The sequence below is a fragment of the Notechis scutatus genome, chromosome 4 (genome assembly GCF_049901735.1).
Source record: "Notechis scutatus isolate UNSWTSFEM ecotype Mainland chromosome 4, rNotScu1.2, whole genome shotgun sequence".
Lineage (NCBI taxonomy): Eukaryota > Metazoa > Chordata > Lepidosauria > Squamata > Elapidae > Notechis > Notechis scutatus.
In genome coordinates, this window is record NC_142012.1 from 110,837,763 (window position 1) to 110,854,913 (window position 17,151).

Below are 17,151 nucleotides of genomic sequence, written 5' to 3' on the forward strand. Positions count from 1 at the left end.
ATACTTATAGAAGTTAAGAAAAATCTTATTACAAAAATACGTTAGCAGTTTTAACTATGGTAGGTAGATGCAATTTGATACATTTTATAATAAGAAAATATATTTTATACACTTTAAAATACAATTGACCATCGTGGAGCTTGAAGAAATATGAGTTTAAAGTCTGTAAACTGTACCAAAAAAAGTGACTCCAAATAAACCTCAATCAAACATAATCAGTCTTTCTGACTAACAATTTTTATGTAGTGGTATAGTTTTTTAGGAGCTGCAGGTCACTTCATCAAATTAATGGAAGAGCCAGATTGATGAAGGATACAATCTGATTTTATTTTGCCACCATAGACTAATATTGGTCTGCTTCAACAATGCCTTCCCAAAGCTCCCACAAATAAACATATTTCTAGGAGTAGAAATACTAAGCATGGAGTAATGGTTTATTCCTTTTTTTTGTCAAACTCATGTGGGGTGAACATTCATATCTTAGTCATATCTTAGTGTAGAAACAAAGCAAAATACAACACACTGTTATGTTGCCATTGGAGAAGATAACGTAAGTTTTTTTCATTGCCAAGGTCTAAGCAAGATATCAGTTCTCCTTAAAAAAAAAAAAAAGAAGAATAACAACAGAATTCAAGTATTGTGTATTTTTATTCAGCAGTGTTTCCTGAAACTTAGAACTAAATTAGGAAAACAAGAGCAAATTTCTTTTCTATGTATATCCTTAATTTACACACACACATACAAAATATATATACATAAAATTATAAATAAAAAAGATAAAAACATGTTTATTTACAATTGATGCTGTGAATCAGGAATCACCTGTAACTGATTTATAAGCAGTGAATATTTTACACTATATTTGTCTTTCCCCTGTTGAACAGCAAGACTTTTGATTGTACTACAAGTCAGTTTCTTTAGTACAGAAGTCGACTGCCATATGGTTAAGAGATAAACTTTAAAAAATAATCTGAAAATAGCAAATTGAGTTAATGCATGTAATTGCTTTTTATCGAAATGGAAAATTCTATTTTAAAAAAACATTAATTTCACTGTCTTGCCAATAACCTACATGCAACGAGATCATTTCTAAAATAGCATTTCTTGTTGAAAAGGATGCTACTTTAAAACCTGCCACCTTGTGGTGCTGTGAACCAATGTTCTTCGTAATTATCTTCGTTTTGAAAAGCAAGCATGAACGCAACTGCGCACCATAACCCTGGGGGGGAAAAAGTTTATATATCTGTATCATCCACCAGTATTTGTGGAGACAACAGCCCCAAACTAGCACGTGCTGGTCTTGCCGAGCAAAGACGCACAACTCCTTCATTTACTTTTCCAGCTGAGCGGTTCTCCAACCTAGCTATAAAACGTGTGGACTTCAATTCCCAGAATTCCTCAGAAAGCATGTTGAAATCCTTAAAACGGCTGAGTAATTGATAGGACTGGAGAAAAGACTCACCACTATCAACATTGGAAACCGCAACCTTCGCGTTCTGCCTTGAACCCTCTGGCTTGCCGTCAAGGTCAGAAAGCTTTCGGGGATGAGATCCATGGTCTTAGATATCTCGACTTCTACAGCAGGGGTCCCCAAACTTGGCAACTTTAGGACTTGTGGACTTGACCTCTCAGAATTCTCCAGCCAGCTTGAAAAGTTGAAGTCCACAAGTCTTAAAGTCGCCAAGTTTGGAAACGTCTGCCCTACAGCTACAGAAGCCAGCCTTTTCGTTAATTTAAGAGTTGTCCTAAATTTTATTACGTATCATTGCAAGAAATAATACTACAGCGAGATTTACAGCCAACTTTTTCGAAGGCTGCCTGCCAGTTCGTTATCAAAGCATTGTTAGAGACCCCACACACCCACTTCACGGTCTGTTTCTGCTGCTCCCCTTTGGGAGGAGGTTTCGAAATATTTCTAGCAGGACTACCAGATTCTGTAACAGCTTTGTTCCCTACAACATCCGTCTGGTAACAAGATTTGTTTCTCTTGCCATGGACATATCTACATTCGAACTGGACTGTGGTTTCTCTGTCATATATGTCGTTATATACATAATTTTGTATTTTATTTGTCTTGTTTATGTAGTGTATATTGAAGGTGTGACTCTTTGAGAGCAGTATATGCAATGAAATTTAATTTTAATGTATGCCGATTAGTGTACATTCAAAGTGACAAGTTATTCTGTTCCATTCCATTCCTGTCTGTTATAAACAGTGCATGTTTGCATATTGTTGGAAGTTAAAACCCACCCCCTCCTAGAAAAATGAAATATCCTAGGAAATACTAAAAAGGCAGAATATTTCCCCTAAAAAGAGAAGTAGAAACTCAGAAGCAGAAACTCATCCCCCCCACCTTTGTTAATGGGTGGGCCATTAAGGCCTGGGACAGAATATTTTACATAACAAAGATCTCCAGGTAGGAAATTGCCAAAAGCCCTTTTCATTACATCATCATCCAGCAAGGCTCAACCAAGCCTAGGACTTAGGACTGCCTACAGAATTGCCCCTGGGAGTCTGACAACCAATCAGAATACAAGCTCAAATTCAAATCCCAACAGAGGATATAAAACCAAACACTTTCAGCCCTCTTCTTTTTTCTTGATCTCTTCCTTCACCTTGAAGCATGAGATCATCTTTGGAGCTCCAAGCCATGTGGTCTTGTCTACCATTAAACCATCTTTCCAAACAGTCTCCATGTTTCCAGTGTCTTTTTCCCCACTTGGAACTGAACCCAGAAGGATAATTCTTCCAACATATGGAACTACCTGAGACAACAACTTGAAAGCAGCAAAGAAGTTTTTTTGCAAACACGGGTGACAGAAAGTGGACAAAAGTGAACAAAGCATTTATCAGCTTTTATTCTCTTACACAAGTTCATTTCCCCTTCTCCTTTTTGACACAGCATCCTACTCAATTCTCCTAAAAGTCCCCTCCACTTTTGTTCAAAGAATTTTAACAAGTTCACCATAACCTCAATAAAGCTAGCATAAGCTTTACTGCTATTTTTGTACTTCCTCTGCTTGCAGTTTCCGCTGGCATTCATGCTTGCTAGGCTTTCACGGAGTTGATTCTTAGCTGTTAGCTGCTACATGCAGGTAATTGAAACAGCTTATAATTGTTCCATTTGACATATCAAGCATTTAGCTTTTTAGAAACAATAGAACTCCATTTTCCTATAAATGATATTTTTTTCTTTTAAATGATCATTTTCCTTATATATAACAATTCTCTTTTTCTTCCTTTTTATTGATTTCTAAACTTCCTCTTTCTAATTCATTCAATAATCTCATAATTTTTCTCAAATTGTTACAATAACTCTTAGCTTCTCTGTTCATTTTCCTCCTCATCCTTTAGACACAACATATCTCCTCTTTGTATGGTGGAGGGCATTCGTTTGCTTATTGCAGTTTCTGTTAACATTTGGGCTAGTCCCGTTACGTATGGAATTATACAACATCCGAATGCTACTAGAATTCCAAATATAGCCATAGAAGAAGTTGCAAGAAATACTATCACACCCTTCCGTTGCAGCTAATTCTTCTGATAGGTAGTTAATCCCTTTAAGGCTGTGGTAATAGTTCCATCAGGAGTGGTATTATTAGTACAATATCCTTTCTCCCCCAACATGACACATATCCTCCTTTTTCAGCTAGCAACATTCAAGATTATTACTCAGAATCATATCTATCATCACAGTAGATAAATCAACATTTTGTTCAAGTCCATAGGTACCATCACATGGCCCATGCAAACTTGCACAATCCCCATTAATACCCCACAATCTATGCAATGGAAAAAACAACTTTCACACTAACATGTATAATCACAGAATTTACACATTTGAAATTAGTACTGGATTAGATTCTACTTTAGGGGTTCCACAGAAAAAATCCTTGTCAAATACAAAGCCCAAAGCCCAAGAATACACAACACAGTCCACAAAATCCACTCCCACTGTTCCTTAAACATCAATCAGGCTTTTTGATACTTTTATTTACTCAGTTGAAGTCAGTCTGGGGTGAAGAAATGGGGTCCCTGTTAATTCTTCTGTCTTTCTTCAGTATCACTCATACAGGATTTGCAGGATCTGGCACTACTGTCCACTGGGAGCATGGTGCATTCACAGGGCCTTTGACTCTGGTATAATGGGTCCAGCCCTTCTCAACAGTCTGTACAACAGTCTCAGTTGTCAGCAATAGCTGGAATGGTCCTTCCCAAATCCGCTGGAGCTTTGTAATTCCTCCAAGTCTTTATTAAGACCAAGTCTCCAATTTTGTATTTGTTAACTGCAAACTCCAATGGTGGCATTTGTGCCAGTAATCCTTTTTTTCCTGAGGGTAGAAAGAACAGAAGACAGCTACAGAATGTAGTTCTTTAAAAACTTGGAAGCTCCCTGTGGTTTTCCAATGGTGGTAACCCAAATAGCATTTCATAAAGAGAAATTCCCAAGTCCTTTTTTGGTTGGGTCCTCATTCTTAGAAGAGCCAAAGGCAAACACTTAATCCATGGCAGTTGTATTTCTAGCATCAATTTGGTTAAGGTTCTTTCCAAGGGTGTAGTATTCCCATTTTATTCCCACTCCCTCCATTACTCCTTTCAGGATTCTAGAAATAAAGTGGCTACCTTGATCACTATCTATTTTTTACCATCCCATATATAGGAATAATTCGCTCCAGTATTTTAGATACTGATGCAGTGGCTCTTGAAGTTAGAAATGCTTCCACCCACCCAGTTAAATGGTCTGAGTGAGGGGGCCCTTACCACTTCTTCTTTTTGTCAGAGGTTTTGTTTTACAGATTAAATATCTTTCCAGATTTGCTGTGCCACTGTATAGATCCCGATACATCCATATTTTTGCAGAAAAGTATCACATAATGCTTGTTTCCCAATGACTTCCTTGGTGTAAGATGGCCAGTAATTCTCTAGTGATTTGTTTGTTGAATTACCTCTTCCTACATAAGTAGTTAATTTTGATGCCCTTCTACATGGACCATGGCTATTGTTTCAGGTAATAACAAATTCCCAAGAGTTTCTACCATAAGTTCTGTTGGAAGAATTATCCTTCTGGGTTCAGTTCCAAGTGGGGAAGAAAGACACTGGAATCATGGTGACTGCTTGGAAAGATGGTTTAATAGTGGACAGGATCACATGGCTTGGAACTCCAAAGTGAAAAGGACGATCACATGCTTCAAGATGAAGGAAAAGAAGGAAGGGCTGATATGCTGAGTGTGTCTGGGTTTTATACCCTCTGTTGAGATTTGAATTTGAGCTTGTATTCTGATTGGTTGGCAGACTCCCAGGGGCAACTCTGTAGCTGTCCTGAGTCCCAGGCTTGGTTGAGGCTTGCTGGATGGTGATGTAATGAAAGGGCTTTTGGCAATTCCTATAGCTCTACCTGGAGATCTTTGTTATGTAAAATAGGCTGGCCCTAAACCAGAGTAATGGCCCATTGGCCAAGGTTGGGGGGGGGCTGACTTTCTGCTTCTGAGGTGAGTTTCTGAGTTTCTACTCTTTTTAGAGGAAATATTCTGCCTTTTTAATATTTCCTAGGATATTTCATTTTTCTAGGAGCGGGGTGGGTGATAACTTCCTACAGTTCACTATATAAAAAAACGAACTAATCACTGTAACAATTCCTAAAAGGGCAGCAACTTGGGCTGCTAAAAAAAGAAAACTACCATAAAATGAAGCACCTCGCCTCCTAAATACTCCATTTCCCTATAAATAATTATTATCCTTTTAAAATGTTCATTTTCCTTATATATAATATATCCTAATTCCATTCCTATTCCAATACCATTCCTTCCCTATCCCTATCCCTATTCCAATTCCATTCCCATCCCATCCCAATTTCTGTTCTATTGCTGTTCCATTCCTGTTGTAATTGAAGACGGTGAAATGACTCCGCCTCGCTCTAACATCTATTGTGACAACAGCCACTTCCCTCTTGACGTGGAGGGTTCTCTCTTCGTTATTCATCTCTATCTCAGACTTCGCACCGCCTCATTTTCCCGGCGTTCAATGCGAACAGCTGGTGAGGGAGGGGGAGAGAGAGAGGGGGGGCGGAGTTTGAGGCCAGAGGCCCGGACGTAACCAGGACTGGTCCCTCATCTCGGGGCTCGCTGAGATTCTAATGCCCTGTCGGGTTGCTCCAGAAACCGGGGATTGGGCCCCAATTCCCCGTCAGGTGCCATTCTGAAGAGAAAACTTCCGGGGAGGAATCTGACGAAATGACGACGCGCCGCATGATCCGCCAACAGTACCGAGAACTAATTTCTACCGTTCAGCGTAAGTTCCTCCCCCACCCAGTTAGGAGAAAATGGCGCGAACTAATCCCGGTTGATCCAGGAAACCGGCTTGGTCGGCCTTGGATTGGTTGCTGACGCCCAACTCTGTCTGCATGGCGGGGCTGACGTGTGGGGATATAAAGAGGGAAACGAATGGCGCTCCAGGTCGTCGTTAAGACCGAGGGCTCCTTGGTGCTTCTCTGAGCTTCCTTGTTTTCTTGCGAAGGTTTCTTTACCCAAACTAGGTAACACCATCAATGTTAGACAAGGATGCAATACGTAGATATCTGCTCTTCTCTTGTTTGGGGATCCTTTTTCCTATCTTTGGGAAACAGGGATGGGGTGCATTCCAGTCTTCATCTTTTCCGTCCTCACTTTGCTGTGGTTTGGAGGTGGTGGAGCTTGAGCGCTCATGCCTTTCTGAGATTTCTTTCCCAATGGTCTAAATGAATGGTCTAAATGCCTCATTTTTTGGGGGGGTTGTCGCAATCTTTATATATGTGTGTGTGTTAAATATAAATCTTAATTGGAATATTTGGCCATCTACTTACTTCAAGAAGTGGAACTCTTAACTTGCAACTTGGTGCATATACTGGTTTTAAAGGGGTGGCCTTTTTGGTTTAGGTATCTCAACAATTAAACATGAGGTCCCCACCCCCCCTTTTCCCCCCTAGAGAACCATGAGCTGATGCTGAGCACCAATAATGATAAACTGACAGAAGCTCTAGAAGATGCTGATAAACTGTTCTCTGGAGGTAAGATGAGAATTATCCCAAATACTTATCAATTCTTCAGTGGTTGATTTCAGTGCTTAATTTCTTTCCAGAAAAAAAGAAATCTAGCTTCAAATAAAAATGAAAGAATATGTGTCACATTGCCATTTTTATTTAATCCATTCAACTTATTCTAGTGAGGAAAATATAAATCATTTTGTTTACTAATAGTAGCTAATTGTATTCTTCAGAAAGCATGAAGAAGAGTAATTTTCTATAGGTCTGAAGGAACTAGAAGAGGCCAGCAGAGAGGAAAATTACTTTATTTCCCTAAAATTATTTCCCTGTAATTAAAAGCAATTAAAACAATCTCATCTGTTTTCTAGTGGTTTTTTTTAATAACACTATGCTACTTTCTTTTTGGTTGAAAAAGGTGTCAGTGTTGTTTTTATTAATGCTTCATGTTTTGTGAGCAGTACGTTACATCAAGTGATATAATATGAATATAAAGTGATAAAGTATGAAACTCAGCAGGAAGAATAGTTCTTATTAAGTATTAACAGAAACCCATAGCATGCTTTTTAAAAGACAATGTAATAATGAACACAGAATAAGCAAGCAATATGCTAAGTGATATAAATGAAAAAAATGTTACAAGGTAATATCAACAAAGAAATAATCTTTGTTGCCTTTTCAGTTACAAATAGCTATCTAGTTCTGATTGTTACTGGGCTTTGTTTGGTCTCTTTTTTAATGATGTTGTACTGCACTTTGGAGACAACCCTTGATTGGTAAACCTCAAAGTTTAAGCTTCAAGGGAAAACTTTTATTACTTTCCAGAATAAGTGAGGGTAAAGGAATTTAATCTTATTTCTTGCTGAAATTCAGTACTGAGAAGCAGCCTGATTAGTGTTTGGAGATAAATTGTCAGAGATGCAAATCTGTAATTTTTCAGAGGCTGTTGAGGTTCTATGGTTCTATCTCTAACATTTATTTCATTTGGAGAAAAATGGCAGCATCTAGTACACCTATATGTTGTTGTTTTTAGCCATTTAGCAACTGATAATAAAATATAAACACAATTGTGAAATATAATTGTCATTCTTGACACTGTTCTTCATTGATTTACATTGTTATATTGAAAGGTTTAAAAATTGAATTTCTGAAGTTTAGAAATTTTTTTAAAAAATATAGAGCTTGGTGTTTGTGAATCTGAGGTCTGATTCTAAACTTATCCAAGATTTTAAAAAAAAAATCTTGTAGAGAGTCAATGCCGCATTGTCATTGCCACGTTTAATGTTTTTATATTGTTAAGCTGTTAACATTATTAAAATACCAACAAAAATATGCAACTATTGCATATTTTTCCATACTAAAACAGTATTTTTTAATGGATTACAATCTGTATATCTGTATATAGATACTCTTCAATTTACAACCATTCATTCACTGAGTATTCTAAGGTAGAAAAATATGCCTATTTTTTACACTTATAACTGTTGTAGCACCTGATCAAAATTTGGATGTTTGGCAACTGGCATGTATTTATGATAGTTGCAGTATCCTGGGATCATGTGATCATCTTTTGTCATAATATGAGGAGCAAAGTCAATGGTTAATCTTGAGAAGCAAAGATTCACTTAATTGTGTTATTAGCAACGACAGTGATTCACTTAATAGTTCTGGCAAGAAAGGTCAAAATGGAGCAAAACTTAACTGTCTTGCTTAGCAACTGAAATTTTGAGTCCAATTGTGGTCCTACATTGAGGACTACCTATATTGCCAATTATAGGTATATCCTACGCTTTTGGCAGATCATACAGCAAATAATTGAAATGCATATCTTGCTTAGAATTCTCTCACAAAAATGCATTTTCTCCTAGCCCATCACATTGAATTGTTAACTTACTGTTATTTTCTTAACCTGCTATTCTTAGAAACAACAAGCACTCACCAGAAACTGAATATTAATGAAAATTACGATCTTGCCTTCAATTCCCTTTGAATCTAGCAAAATATTTTTCTTCTTTCAAAACAGTGTCCTGGGCAAGGGAGGCCGCTTTGGATGCCCAGTTCCTAGTTTTGGCATCAAATCTAGGAAAAGAAAAAGCAAGCCAGTTACATTCAGATATGACAGTATTTGATCCATCTGCATTTGCTGAAGATTTAGTAAGTTTACAGTGATGAACTCTATAGTAATATAAGGCTTTTCTGTTTTATTAAATAGAACTTGATTATATATATAAAATAATCCCATCCACATTTTAATATAATAACTCATCATGTATTTGTTGTTTAAATAGAAAACAAAGTATTTTTTTAGCAAAGCTAATAGCATTATTTAAAAGTATACTTAAATCAGTCATATAAGCTGAAATATAAGTTTTAGAGTCTGAAAGCAAACAAAAGTATGCAGTACATTTGAGGTCCTTCAGTTCATGGGAACCAGACTGTTAGCTTGCTGTTGCATTAATCATATATTTTAATAGATGTTAGAACCCGATTGCTTATTTAAATGTAGGCTGTAACTTGTGGGGTAATCATACTTTATAACCTCTTCCCTGCTTTTCTCACACTAAAAGAGTGAATTCTTGCAGTATTGAAAATTAAACTATTCAGTATGAAAATGTGATCTAAATATTTTTTTTTAATCCTGTAGAATTATTTTGCTGTGCCGGGTAGTTAGAATTGTAAGCCATGTGTCACAGTTCATTTTTGCTTCCATCACCAGTCATGAACCAAAGAAAATTTAAAATTATTGCTCAGGTTGTGTTAGGTTTTCATTTTTTAAATCTGGCATCACAGACCAGACTCGCTGGTAGTCTGGGTTTGGAAAAAAAACATATTTGTCTGCTTGTCTTGTCTGAAATCACATATTATAGTAACTAAGGCAATTCAAATAGTTCTTTGTACCACTTCAAAGAGAGAATTGGGTGCCTCCTCAATTTCAGTTATGTAAATAGTTCTGCATTTTTGGAGATGGTGGTGAGGGGGGAATGGTTTGTGTGAAGAGATAACATACACTGCATATTTGAAACGGAACTTCTTGTTTAAAAAAACAAGATAAATTGATTAAGATGATATAATTTCAGATCAAAGTTGCAATACACTGTATTTTGAGTATAGATTTAGACATAAATGTAACTCCATAAGCATAATATTACAAATACCTTCAAAATGTTGTACACCTTAACATCATATTTCTTCTTTCATTAAATTCTAATTTCATATTGTGCGCGTTTTGCATAAACATGCAAATTGATACCATATATTTTTTCTACAGTTATCACTTATGGGTCTAAATCGTTTGGAAATAGAAGAAAGTGATAGTGAAGAAGAACAGGTTGCTAGTGGATTCTTACCTAATAATGCTTGGCATAAGCTTGGTGAAGAAGCAAAAAAATACTTTAGGAGGGCACCAGTTTTCCATTTCATGTGAGTTTATTTTTGGTGTACATCATTCAGTCTGGGATGATAACTTTCACAGGAATTATGCTATAGATTTCTTGTTGCTTGGAACTTGAATAGCACAATTAAAATTTTTCTACTGTTATCTTTGAGCTTTGTTCTCAGCACTTCTTGCACTTTGGAAAGCCTCACATATTTTCTGGAAGTTTTCTGGAATGTCTGAACATGTTGAAGTGAATAAGATACCTAGCTTTTATGTTTTTATCTGATTGGATTTATAAGATTTCACAGATAAAGAAACCAAATACCTTTTCTTATGTAGTTTCTATGTCAAATGGGTTTCTATATCAAATGGGTTTGAGGCAAGGAGCTTTCTTGATATAAAATGCTGTTGACCCTAATTTATTCCAGATATTCTTTCCAACAGTGCTTTAAAGGTATTCCATAAATGTTTCCTTTTGTTGCTCTTATGTAATAACATTTTAAAATTTGAAATAAGAGCAAGAAATGAGTATAGTTGAGAGCAACCAGACTAGGATTTTGCATTCATATGCATTATTCTGACATGACTTTTAACATCAAAATTTTATTAGGTCTGAAGTCATGAAACTGAAAGAAATTCTAATCTCTCAGCAGTTCAAACACCAGTTGTTGTTTTTGAAGCTTATGTTGCTACATCTTTCTGGTTTGTTAGCCATATTTGCAAAATAGAATTACAGTGTTATGTCTTCAGATTATTTCGAATGCTACCTAAGGAATTTACAATGTTTCCATTGACTTAGGTTAGGCACTTTTACTCCTGATCCCCCTGCTGAAAGGCCACGAATTGAAAGGCAGCGAAAGAAGGCAACTTCAGATGGAAACAGAGCAATGCCCGCACAAGTGAGTTACATGTGAGAAGTAAAGTCTAACATTACTTGGGAATGAGAAACTTCCAACGAAGATTCATAGCACAGTAACAGACGAGGACACATAAATAGACTTTTTGTCAAAACAAAGCTTTATGATGAACAATGATTTTCTTGCAGACATTTGGTTCTGACTTATTGTACTGGAGGAGGGTGTAATATTTGCCCAATAATCTTCTAATATGCATACATGGAAAAAAATTGTCCTTTGAAGCAGCATATTCTTTATTGTAATTTGTAAATGGTGCATAAAACTTTAAACTCAACTTTAAAAGTATATTCTTCATATCAGTAGAATTATTTGAGGTCAACTCTATTTTTGCACACTCTCCTATCTGTTAGGAGAATGTTTGCATACATCCCATATCTATTAGGAAACAAAGAAAATGTTTACATCATCTTGTATTTTTACTCTTTTTAAAAATACATTTCATTTATCCCAGAAATCAACTTTACATTGGTTAAAATGTTGCTGGTTATGAGGTACCATAATAAAGTATGCTTTAAGGAAAACAACATTTTAAAAAGAAATTCATCTAAAAATATTATAATGGAACAAGAAGACTGCTGTAACATTGTGATAAAATATAGCTATGTTGATAATAGCTTGTTAAATTCCTTCTTTAGTTAAAAAAAATGGAAGAATCTCATCTAGAAGCTACTGAAAAGGAAGTAGAAAGGATTTTGGGATTCTTACAAGCCTATTATGGAGAAGAGCGTAAGTTAATGGAATTCAGCATTCACACAGTTGCCTCTCTTTCCTTTAAGTATTGTTATGGTGGCTAGGATAGGAAGAGTATAAGATCGAGGATGCTATGTCAGAACAAAAATGTTTGAGTAGAAAAGATCAGTTGAAGTTATGAAGAGGTTGTATGCTTCAAATATTTAGCTATTTTTTCTGCAATTAGCTAAATTTTTATGGTGATATTTGTACTGAAAATGCTCAGTTACATTAATTTGGTTCCATATGTACATATTTCTCAATCTGATTTTTTTGATAATACTTTGGTGTAGGAAGAATAATTCATACAGCATATATCTAAGATTTGTTAAGAAAATTCTGTTTACATTTCTCATTCTGCTACAGACCATGATTAGATCTGCCTTTAAATAAATAAAAAATGAATAATGAAAAATATTAAATGTGGGCTTAGGAAATTTTTTTCCATTCATAGATAAATGATAGTTAAATAATGTTGAACACAGAAGTAAACTAGAAATAGGCTGAATAGTTAGATGAATGTATCAGTATCAAAAGCATGTTGTTTTTACATTATAGCTGCTACACCAATATCCTTCCTGGAGTTTGTGACAGACCCAAATTCTTTTTCACGAACTGTGGAAAATATGTTTCATGTCTCATTCTTAATAAGGGTAAGGAAAAGCAATTTTCTCCCTTAATTATAAAAAGCAAATGTATTGTGCCACAAATATAAGCACAAGATTTGAACAATCCATGTTGGAAGGCTGCTAATTCTTTCATTTCTTATGTAATAGAAATCATTTGATATGTGTTTATAATTTACTAACCTCCCTTTTATAAACCAGATTTTCCCCCTTTTTACAGTGGTAATAAATTGATTTTGAAACAAGCTTTATAATTATAAAGAATATGGGTTTAGACCAAGGGTCTTCAAACTTGGCAAGTTTAAGACTTGTGAACTTCAACTCCCAGAATTCCTGAGCTAACACGAATGGAGGAAGAATTCTGGGAGTTGAAGTCCACAAGTCTTAAAGTTGTCAAGTTTGAAGACCCCTGATTTAGACACTTGAAATATGGATCATGTTTTGTTCTTGTTAAAAAATCTGAATTTTTTCTTAATGGAAATAGGTCTTAAAGGGTTTAAGATGTAGGTTTTATGTCCTACATCTGTCTACTGTTTAAAAGATTAAAACTGAAAACTAATTCTTGAATGACTGGGTTTGCTTTTTGTACTAAACCATAACTGAATCATGGTTTATTTCATATAACTGGCTGTAATCATACAATTCACTTAATTAAAGTCAAAAAATATGTGGTTAAATTTGTTTACCATTATTATCGCTGTTGAATTAAGCCCAGTAAATGTATTTCAGATTTCATAACCTGTTTCTGATAGGTTTGCTATCTTGGGGTAAATTGAACTTTTTTTTCCCCTAGGATGGACTTGCAAGAATAAAACTGGATCAAGATAAACTTCCTATAATAGGTAATGTTGCAATATTTCTAATACTCGGAATTGTTTTAAACAAATGTCTTTATGTCTCTTAATTTGACATATACTTTATATTGTTTTAAAATGGCATTTTTATTTCTTTAAATATAAACATGTGTCCTAATAATACAATATTTTGCTAGAACCTTTACGTCCAGAAGGAGGAGAAAATTATGATGATTCTCAAGCACGGAAGCAAGCTGTCATATCAATGAGCTATCAAGAATGGATGGTATAATTAAATTTTATTTTCTGAAGTTATTTTAAATATCCCTGAACTGCGTTTCTGTGCCTAAAATGCTATAAGTATGATTAGCATATCTATATTATTTAGAACTTTAAAAATGGAAAGGCAAGTTGCTGGTTCAGTAGTTTGGAAGGGGGAAAATATATATTCAATGTGTGTGTCACAGTAAGACTGACTGTTGATCAAAGTAGCAATGTATTTCATTCATGTATTTTCTACAGTCTCCCATCTTAAAAAAAATGGCAGCACAGTGTTTACATTGTAAAAGTATGATAAAAATAAATGCTAGTCAGAAGTTCTGTTAACTTGTAATATACATAACTTTGCGTTTAACAGCTTAATATTTTAACTAATGGTGGTTGAAAAGGTAAATATGTTAATTAATGCACATTTTATCTATAATACTATGAATTTAAAGACAATACATTTTTATTTTCACGTAGAATATTGTGGAGATATTTGAAATTTCACAGGCAATGATTCCACCTGTTTCACAGTCAAAGACCTGAGATGAAGCTGATCTGAATATAAGGTAATATTTTTTGTTTAATTTCTTTGATATCATTTTTGTTGTTATTCAAGCACAATAAATGTTATTTTTAGCTGACTTGAATTCTATTTATCTTTTGCAGATTTCAATCTCATTCTTTTACACAGGTATCTATAGTTCTGTAAGAACCAGCCTTGGATGGAATTGAGCTAAACTTTCCTATTTAAGTATTACATATTTGCTTGAATAAGGGGAGCGCATCCAGGTTTTCTAAATAACAGTGTTGTATTATACAACATACTGTACATTGTTTATTTGCTGTAACAGCAAATTAGTCTCGTAGCTTTTATATTCTGAATGTGCTTTGTCTTATTACACATTCATTTGGTCAACATTATGTTATTTCAATTTGTATTTCACTTTTCCATAAAGCAAAAAGTTAGTTAACAATAGAAACAAAATATGTTACATCTCAATAACAGAAGACTTTTGATCAGTGTTCATAGATGGAAAGAGTTCCCAAGGGAGTTTGCTCTGTATTTTTGGAGTGACACATAACATGTCTTTTATGTACCTGAAAAAGACTGTTTTAAGGGTCCTTTTCTATTAATCTTTAATGTCCAAGGAGATTAATATTGAGAGACATAGATAGTTGCGCCTGAAACCATTTAAATATTAAAGGACTAGAATGCTACTCTTCCAGTTCCTTTGTGTTGCAGCAGCATGTGTTAATCATCTTAGTTTAGGAGAATATGCACTTTTATAGCTCTTATTTATAGTTCCATAGATTTTGAACTTCATTATTTGTGAATGATGGTGTAGAGAAGAAAAATGGGAAGTGGAAATGCAAGGCCTAGAAGAAAGAAAGGCTGAGAAGAAAAGTGCATCTGTCTCTCTACATCATAGAATGTACTTACCTTGTTGAAATATTTGTTTTCTTCCATCATAACAACTAGGTGCAATTCTGCATTTGACATAAGTGTTCAAATGTTTATGGTGAAAAAAAGAATGAAGTAGAATGTCTTTGAGAAATGGCTTATACAAGAACAAAGTAACTTGTTGATGCCACTCCACATCATTGAAACTTTGGCAGAAGCAACAATGTAGAATCAAACACTTTGATACACTTTTGCAATGGGTTGTATGTTTAAAAATTTATAATAATTAATAATTTTAAATATTTCTGTAGTTATTTTTGAGTTGTTCAAGCTTGTTAAACTTTACAGAATAATGAATATAAATATTAAATACAGATGATAACATGTAAACTTTGGCTTTGAAAATACTATTTTTTGGTCTAAAGGTGCAATCGGGAAGCCGCCCTGCGCCTTATAAATTACTGTTTTACAAGTATTTTGGAAAGCTGCACGAGATAACAAAGTGTAGTGGTATCATAGCTGATACAAAAAATAGGTGAAGCTGGGTTAGTTGTTAACTTTCAAAATTCAATGGTGTTCTTCTATTTCTAGCATTTATTATTCCATCACTAGATTTCTAATATGCATATGGCCATCATACAAATCATAATATAAATGCATCAAGAGAGATGCAGATGAGCAGATTTTAGACAATTGTAGGCTGACTGCATTAATAAATGCAGTCTTGTCAAACTAATTTTAGGGTCTAGTTTTAGTTTGCAAATCTTGCTAGCAAAGTCCCGTGAATTGTTGATGAGACAATCGATGTTGATTAGAGGAGCTGATTAGGTGGTTAGATGTTTTGCAGCATTGTAGGTGATGAGTTGATGCTGCTGATAATCCTTCCATTCCCCACCATCCAGTCAGAGCTGAAGAAGCTTCTTGAATGAGAAGCAAAACGTTTTCAAAGAAAAACAAAGAGTCCAGTTGCCTCTTGAAAAAGCACCTTTGGGTCATAAATTACTATTTTTTTAATGAATACAGATTGTCCTCCACTTACTACTGATTGAGCAAGGAATTACAGTCGTAAGTTGTACCGGGCACTAAGTGGATCATCACATGATCATGCCTGATTGTACGATTTTTTTTGCATGGTCTTTAAGCGAATGGGTGTTATTTTGCCTGAAACTGGAAGTAAACACCAGTTAACAGCACACAAAAAATGTAGACTCTGGTCATGACTGGGATGCTGCAAACAGTTGTAAATGCGGGCCAATTGCCGTGCACCCATAATGACCTGGGGGTGGGACAGTCAGAAATTTGAATCAGACTGTAAATACCTTTGGGAGGGGGGCTTGTAACTTTTGTTATAAGTCGAGGACTGTCATGTGCCAGTCTTTAGTATAGCTGTTACAATATGAATAACTGTCATCTCCGTCTTTAGTATAGCTGTTACAATATGACGATGACAGCAAATAATATTTCATATTATAAATGTTGTAAATGTTGTGATGTTCTTCCATCGTGTTCGAAGAGGACCTTGACATCTAATGGGTTGTGGGCTATCCACGGTGTATCCGCAGGTGGCTGGTAAGGTCTGTACGGGTATGGAATGTTCTGCCACATGTCGTTTTGTGTGCTGACCAGAGTTTCCTTTCATAACTGGTTCAGCCAGTACTACCATTTGCACTAGTTATGCTGGCACAGCTAAGTTGTTTTGTGAAAGGAGGGCTTGATCAGTAGTTAGTTGTGGCATAGCACATACCTGCCCATAGCTCTTATCTGCTGGTCTAAAGGCTTCAAGGATCCCCAATCCCCAGGTCACTCATACAAATAGAGTTGTGTGTTCTTGCATGCATATGCCTACCACTCACTGAACCACCTGCCCCAGACGCTGGGCCACCAAGCCAGAAAGATTGGGGATTGCTGGTCTATTGTACATTTCCACAGCATCTCCCCTTGTGTGGCCAGGTTGGTGAACCCAATGGAAGGGGGGGGGGGGGCAAAGAGAACAAAGGTCAACTGTGGGAGGGAAGTTGTAAACGT

General features: G+C 35.5%; 1 protein-coding gene across 3 annotated transcripts; it reads left to right on the plus strand.

Annotated features, from left to right (window-relative positions):
• Positions 1-1,161: 1,161 nt before the first annotated feature.
• Positions 1,162-15,516, plus strand: NSMCE4A (NSE4A component of SMC5/6 complex). Of its 3 annotated transcripts, none has more exons than XM_087964405.1 (11): positions 1,162-1,526; positions 6,962-7,042; positions 9,039-9,169; positions 10,284-10,435; positions 11,191-11,290; positions 11,944-12,034; positions 12,596-12,690; positions 13,457-13,505; positions 13,655-13,743; positions 14,202-14,290; positions 14,391-15,516. In XM_087964405.1, exons 2-10 carry the CDS (start codon positions 6,976-6,978, stop codon positions 14,265-14,267), a joined length of 840 nt encoding a protein of 279 aa, XP_087820531.1. In that variant the 5' UTR covers positions 1,162-1,526; positions 6,962-6,975; the 3' UTR covers positions 14,268-14,290; positions 14,391-15,516. The 3 variants fall into 3 exon arrangements, with proteins under 3 accessions (XP_087820531.1, XP_026525242.1, XP_087820530.1); XM_026669457.2 differs by lacking the exon at positions 1,162-1,526 and adding an exon at positions 5,891-6,288; XM_087964404.1 differs by lacking the exon at positions 1,162-1,526 and adding an exon at positions 6,312-6,532.
• Positions 15,517-17,151: the final 1,635 nt, after the last annotated feature.

Excerpts from the sequence above, each read along its gene's own strand:
- NSMCE4A (XM_026669457.2), top strand. The coding sequence starts at position 6,231 with ATGACGACGCGCCGCATGATCCGCCAACAGTACCGAGAACTAATTTCT. Across the intron at positions 9,170-10,283 it reads CTGCATTTGCTGAAGATTTA|TTATCACTTATGGGTCTAAA; the intron begins GTAAGTTTACAG and ends TTTTTTCTACAG. Across the intron at positions 10,436-11,190 it reads GCACCAGTTTTCCATTTCAT|GTTAGGCACTTTTACTCCTG; the intron begins GTGAGTTTATTT and ends CCATTGACTTAG.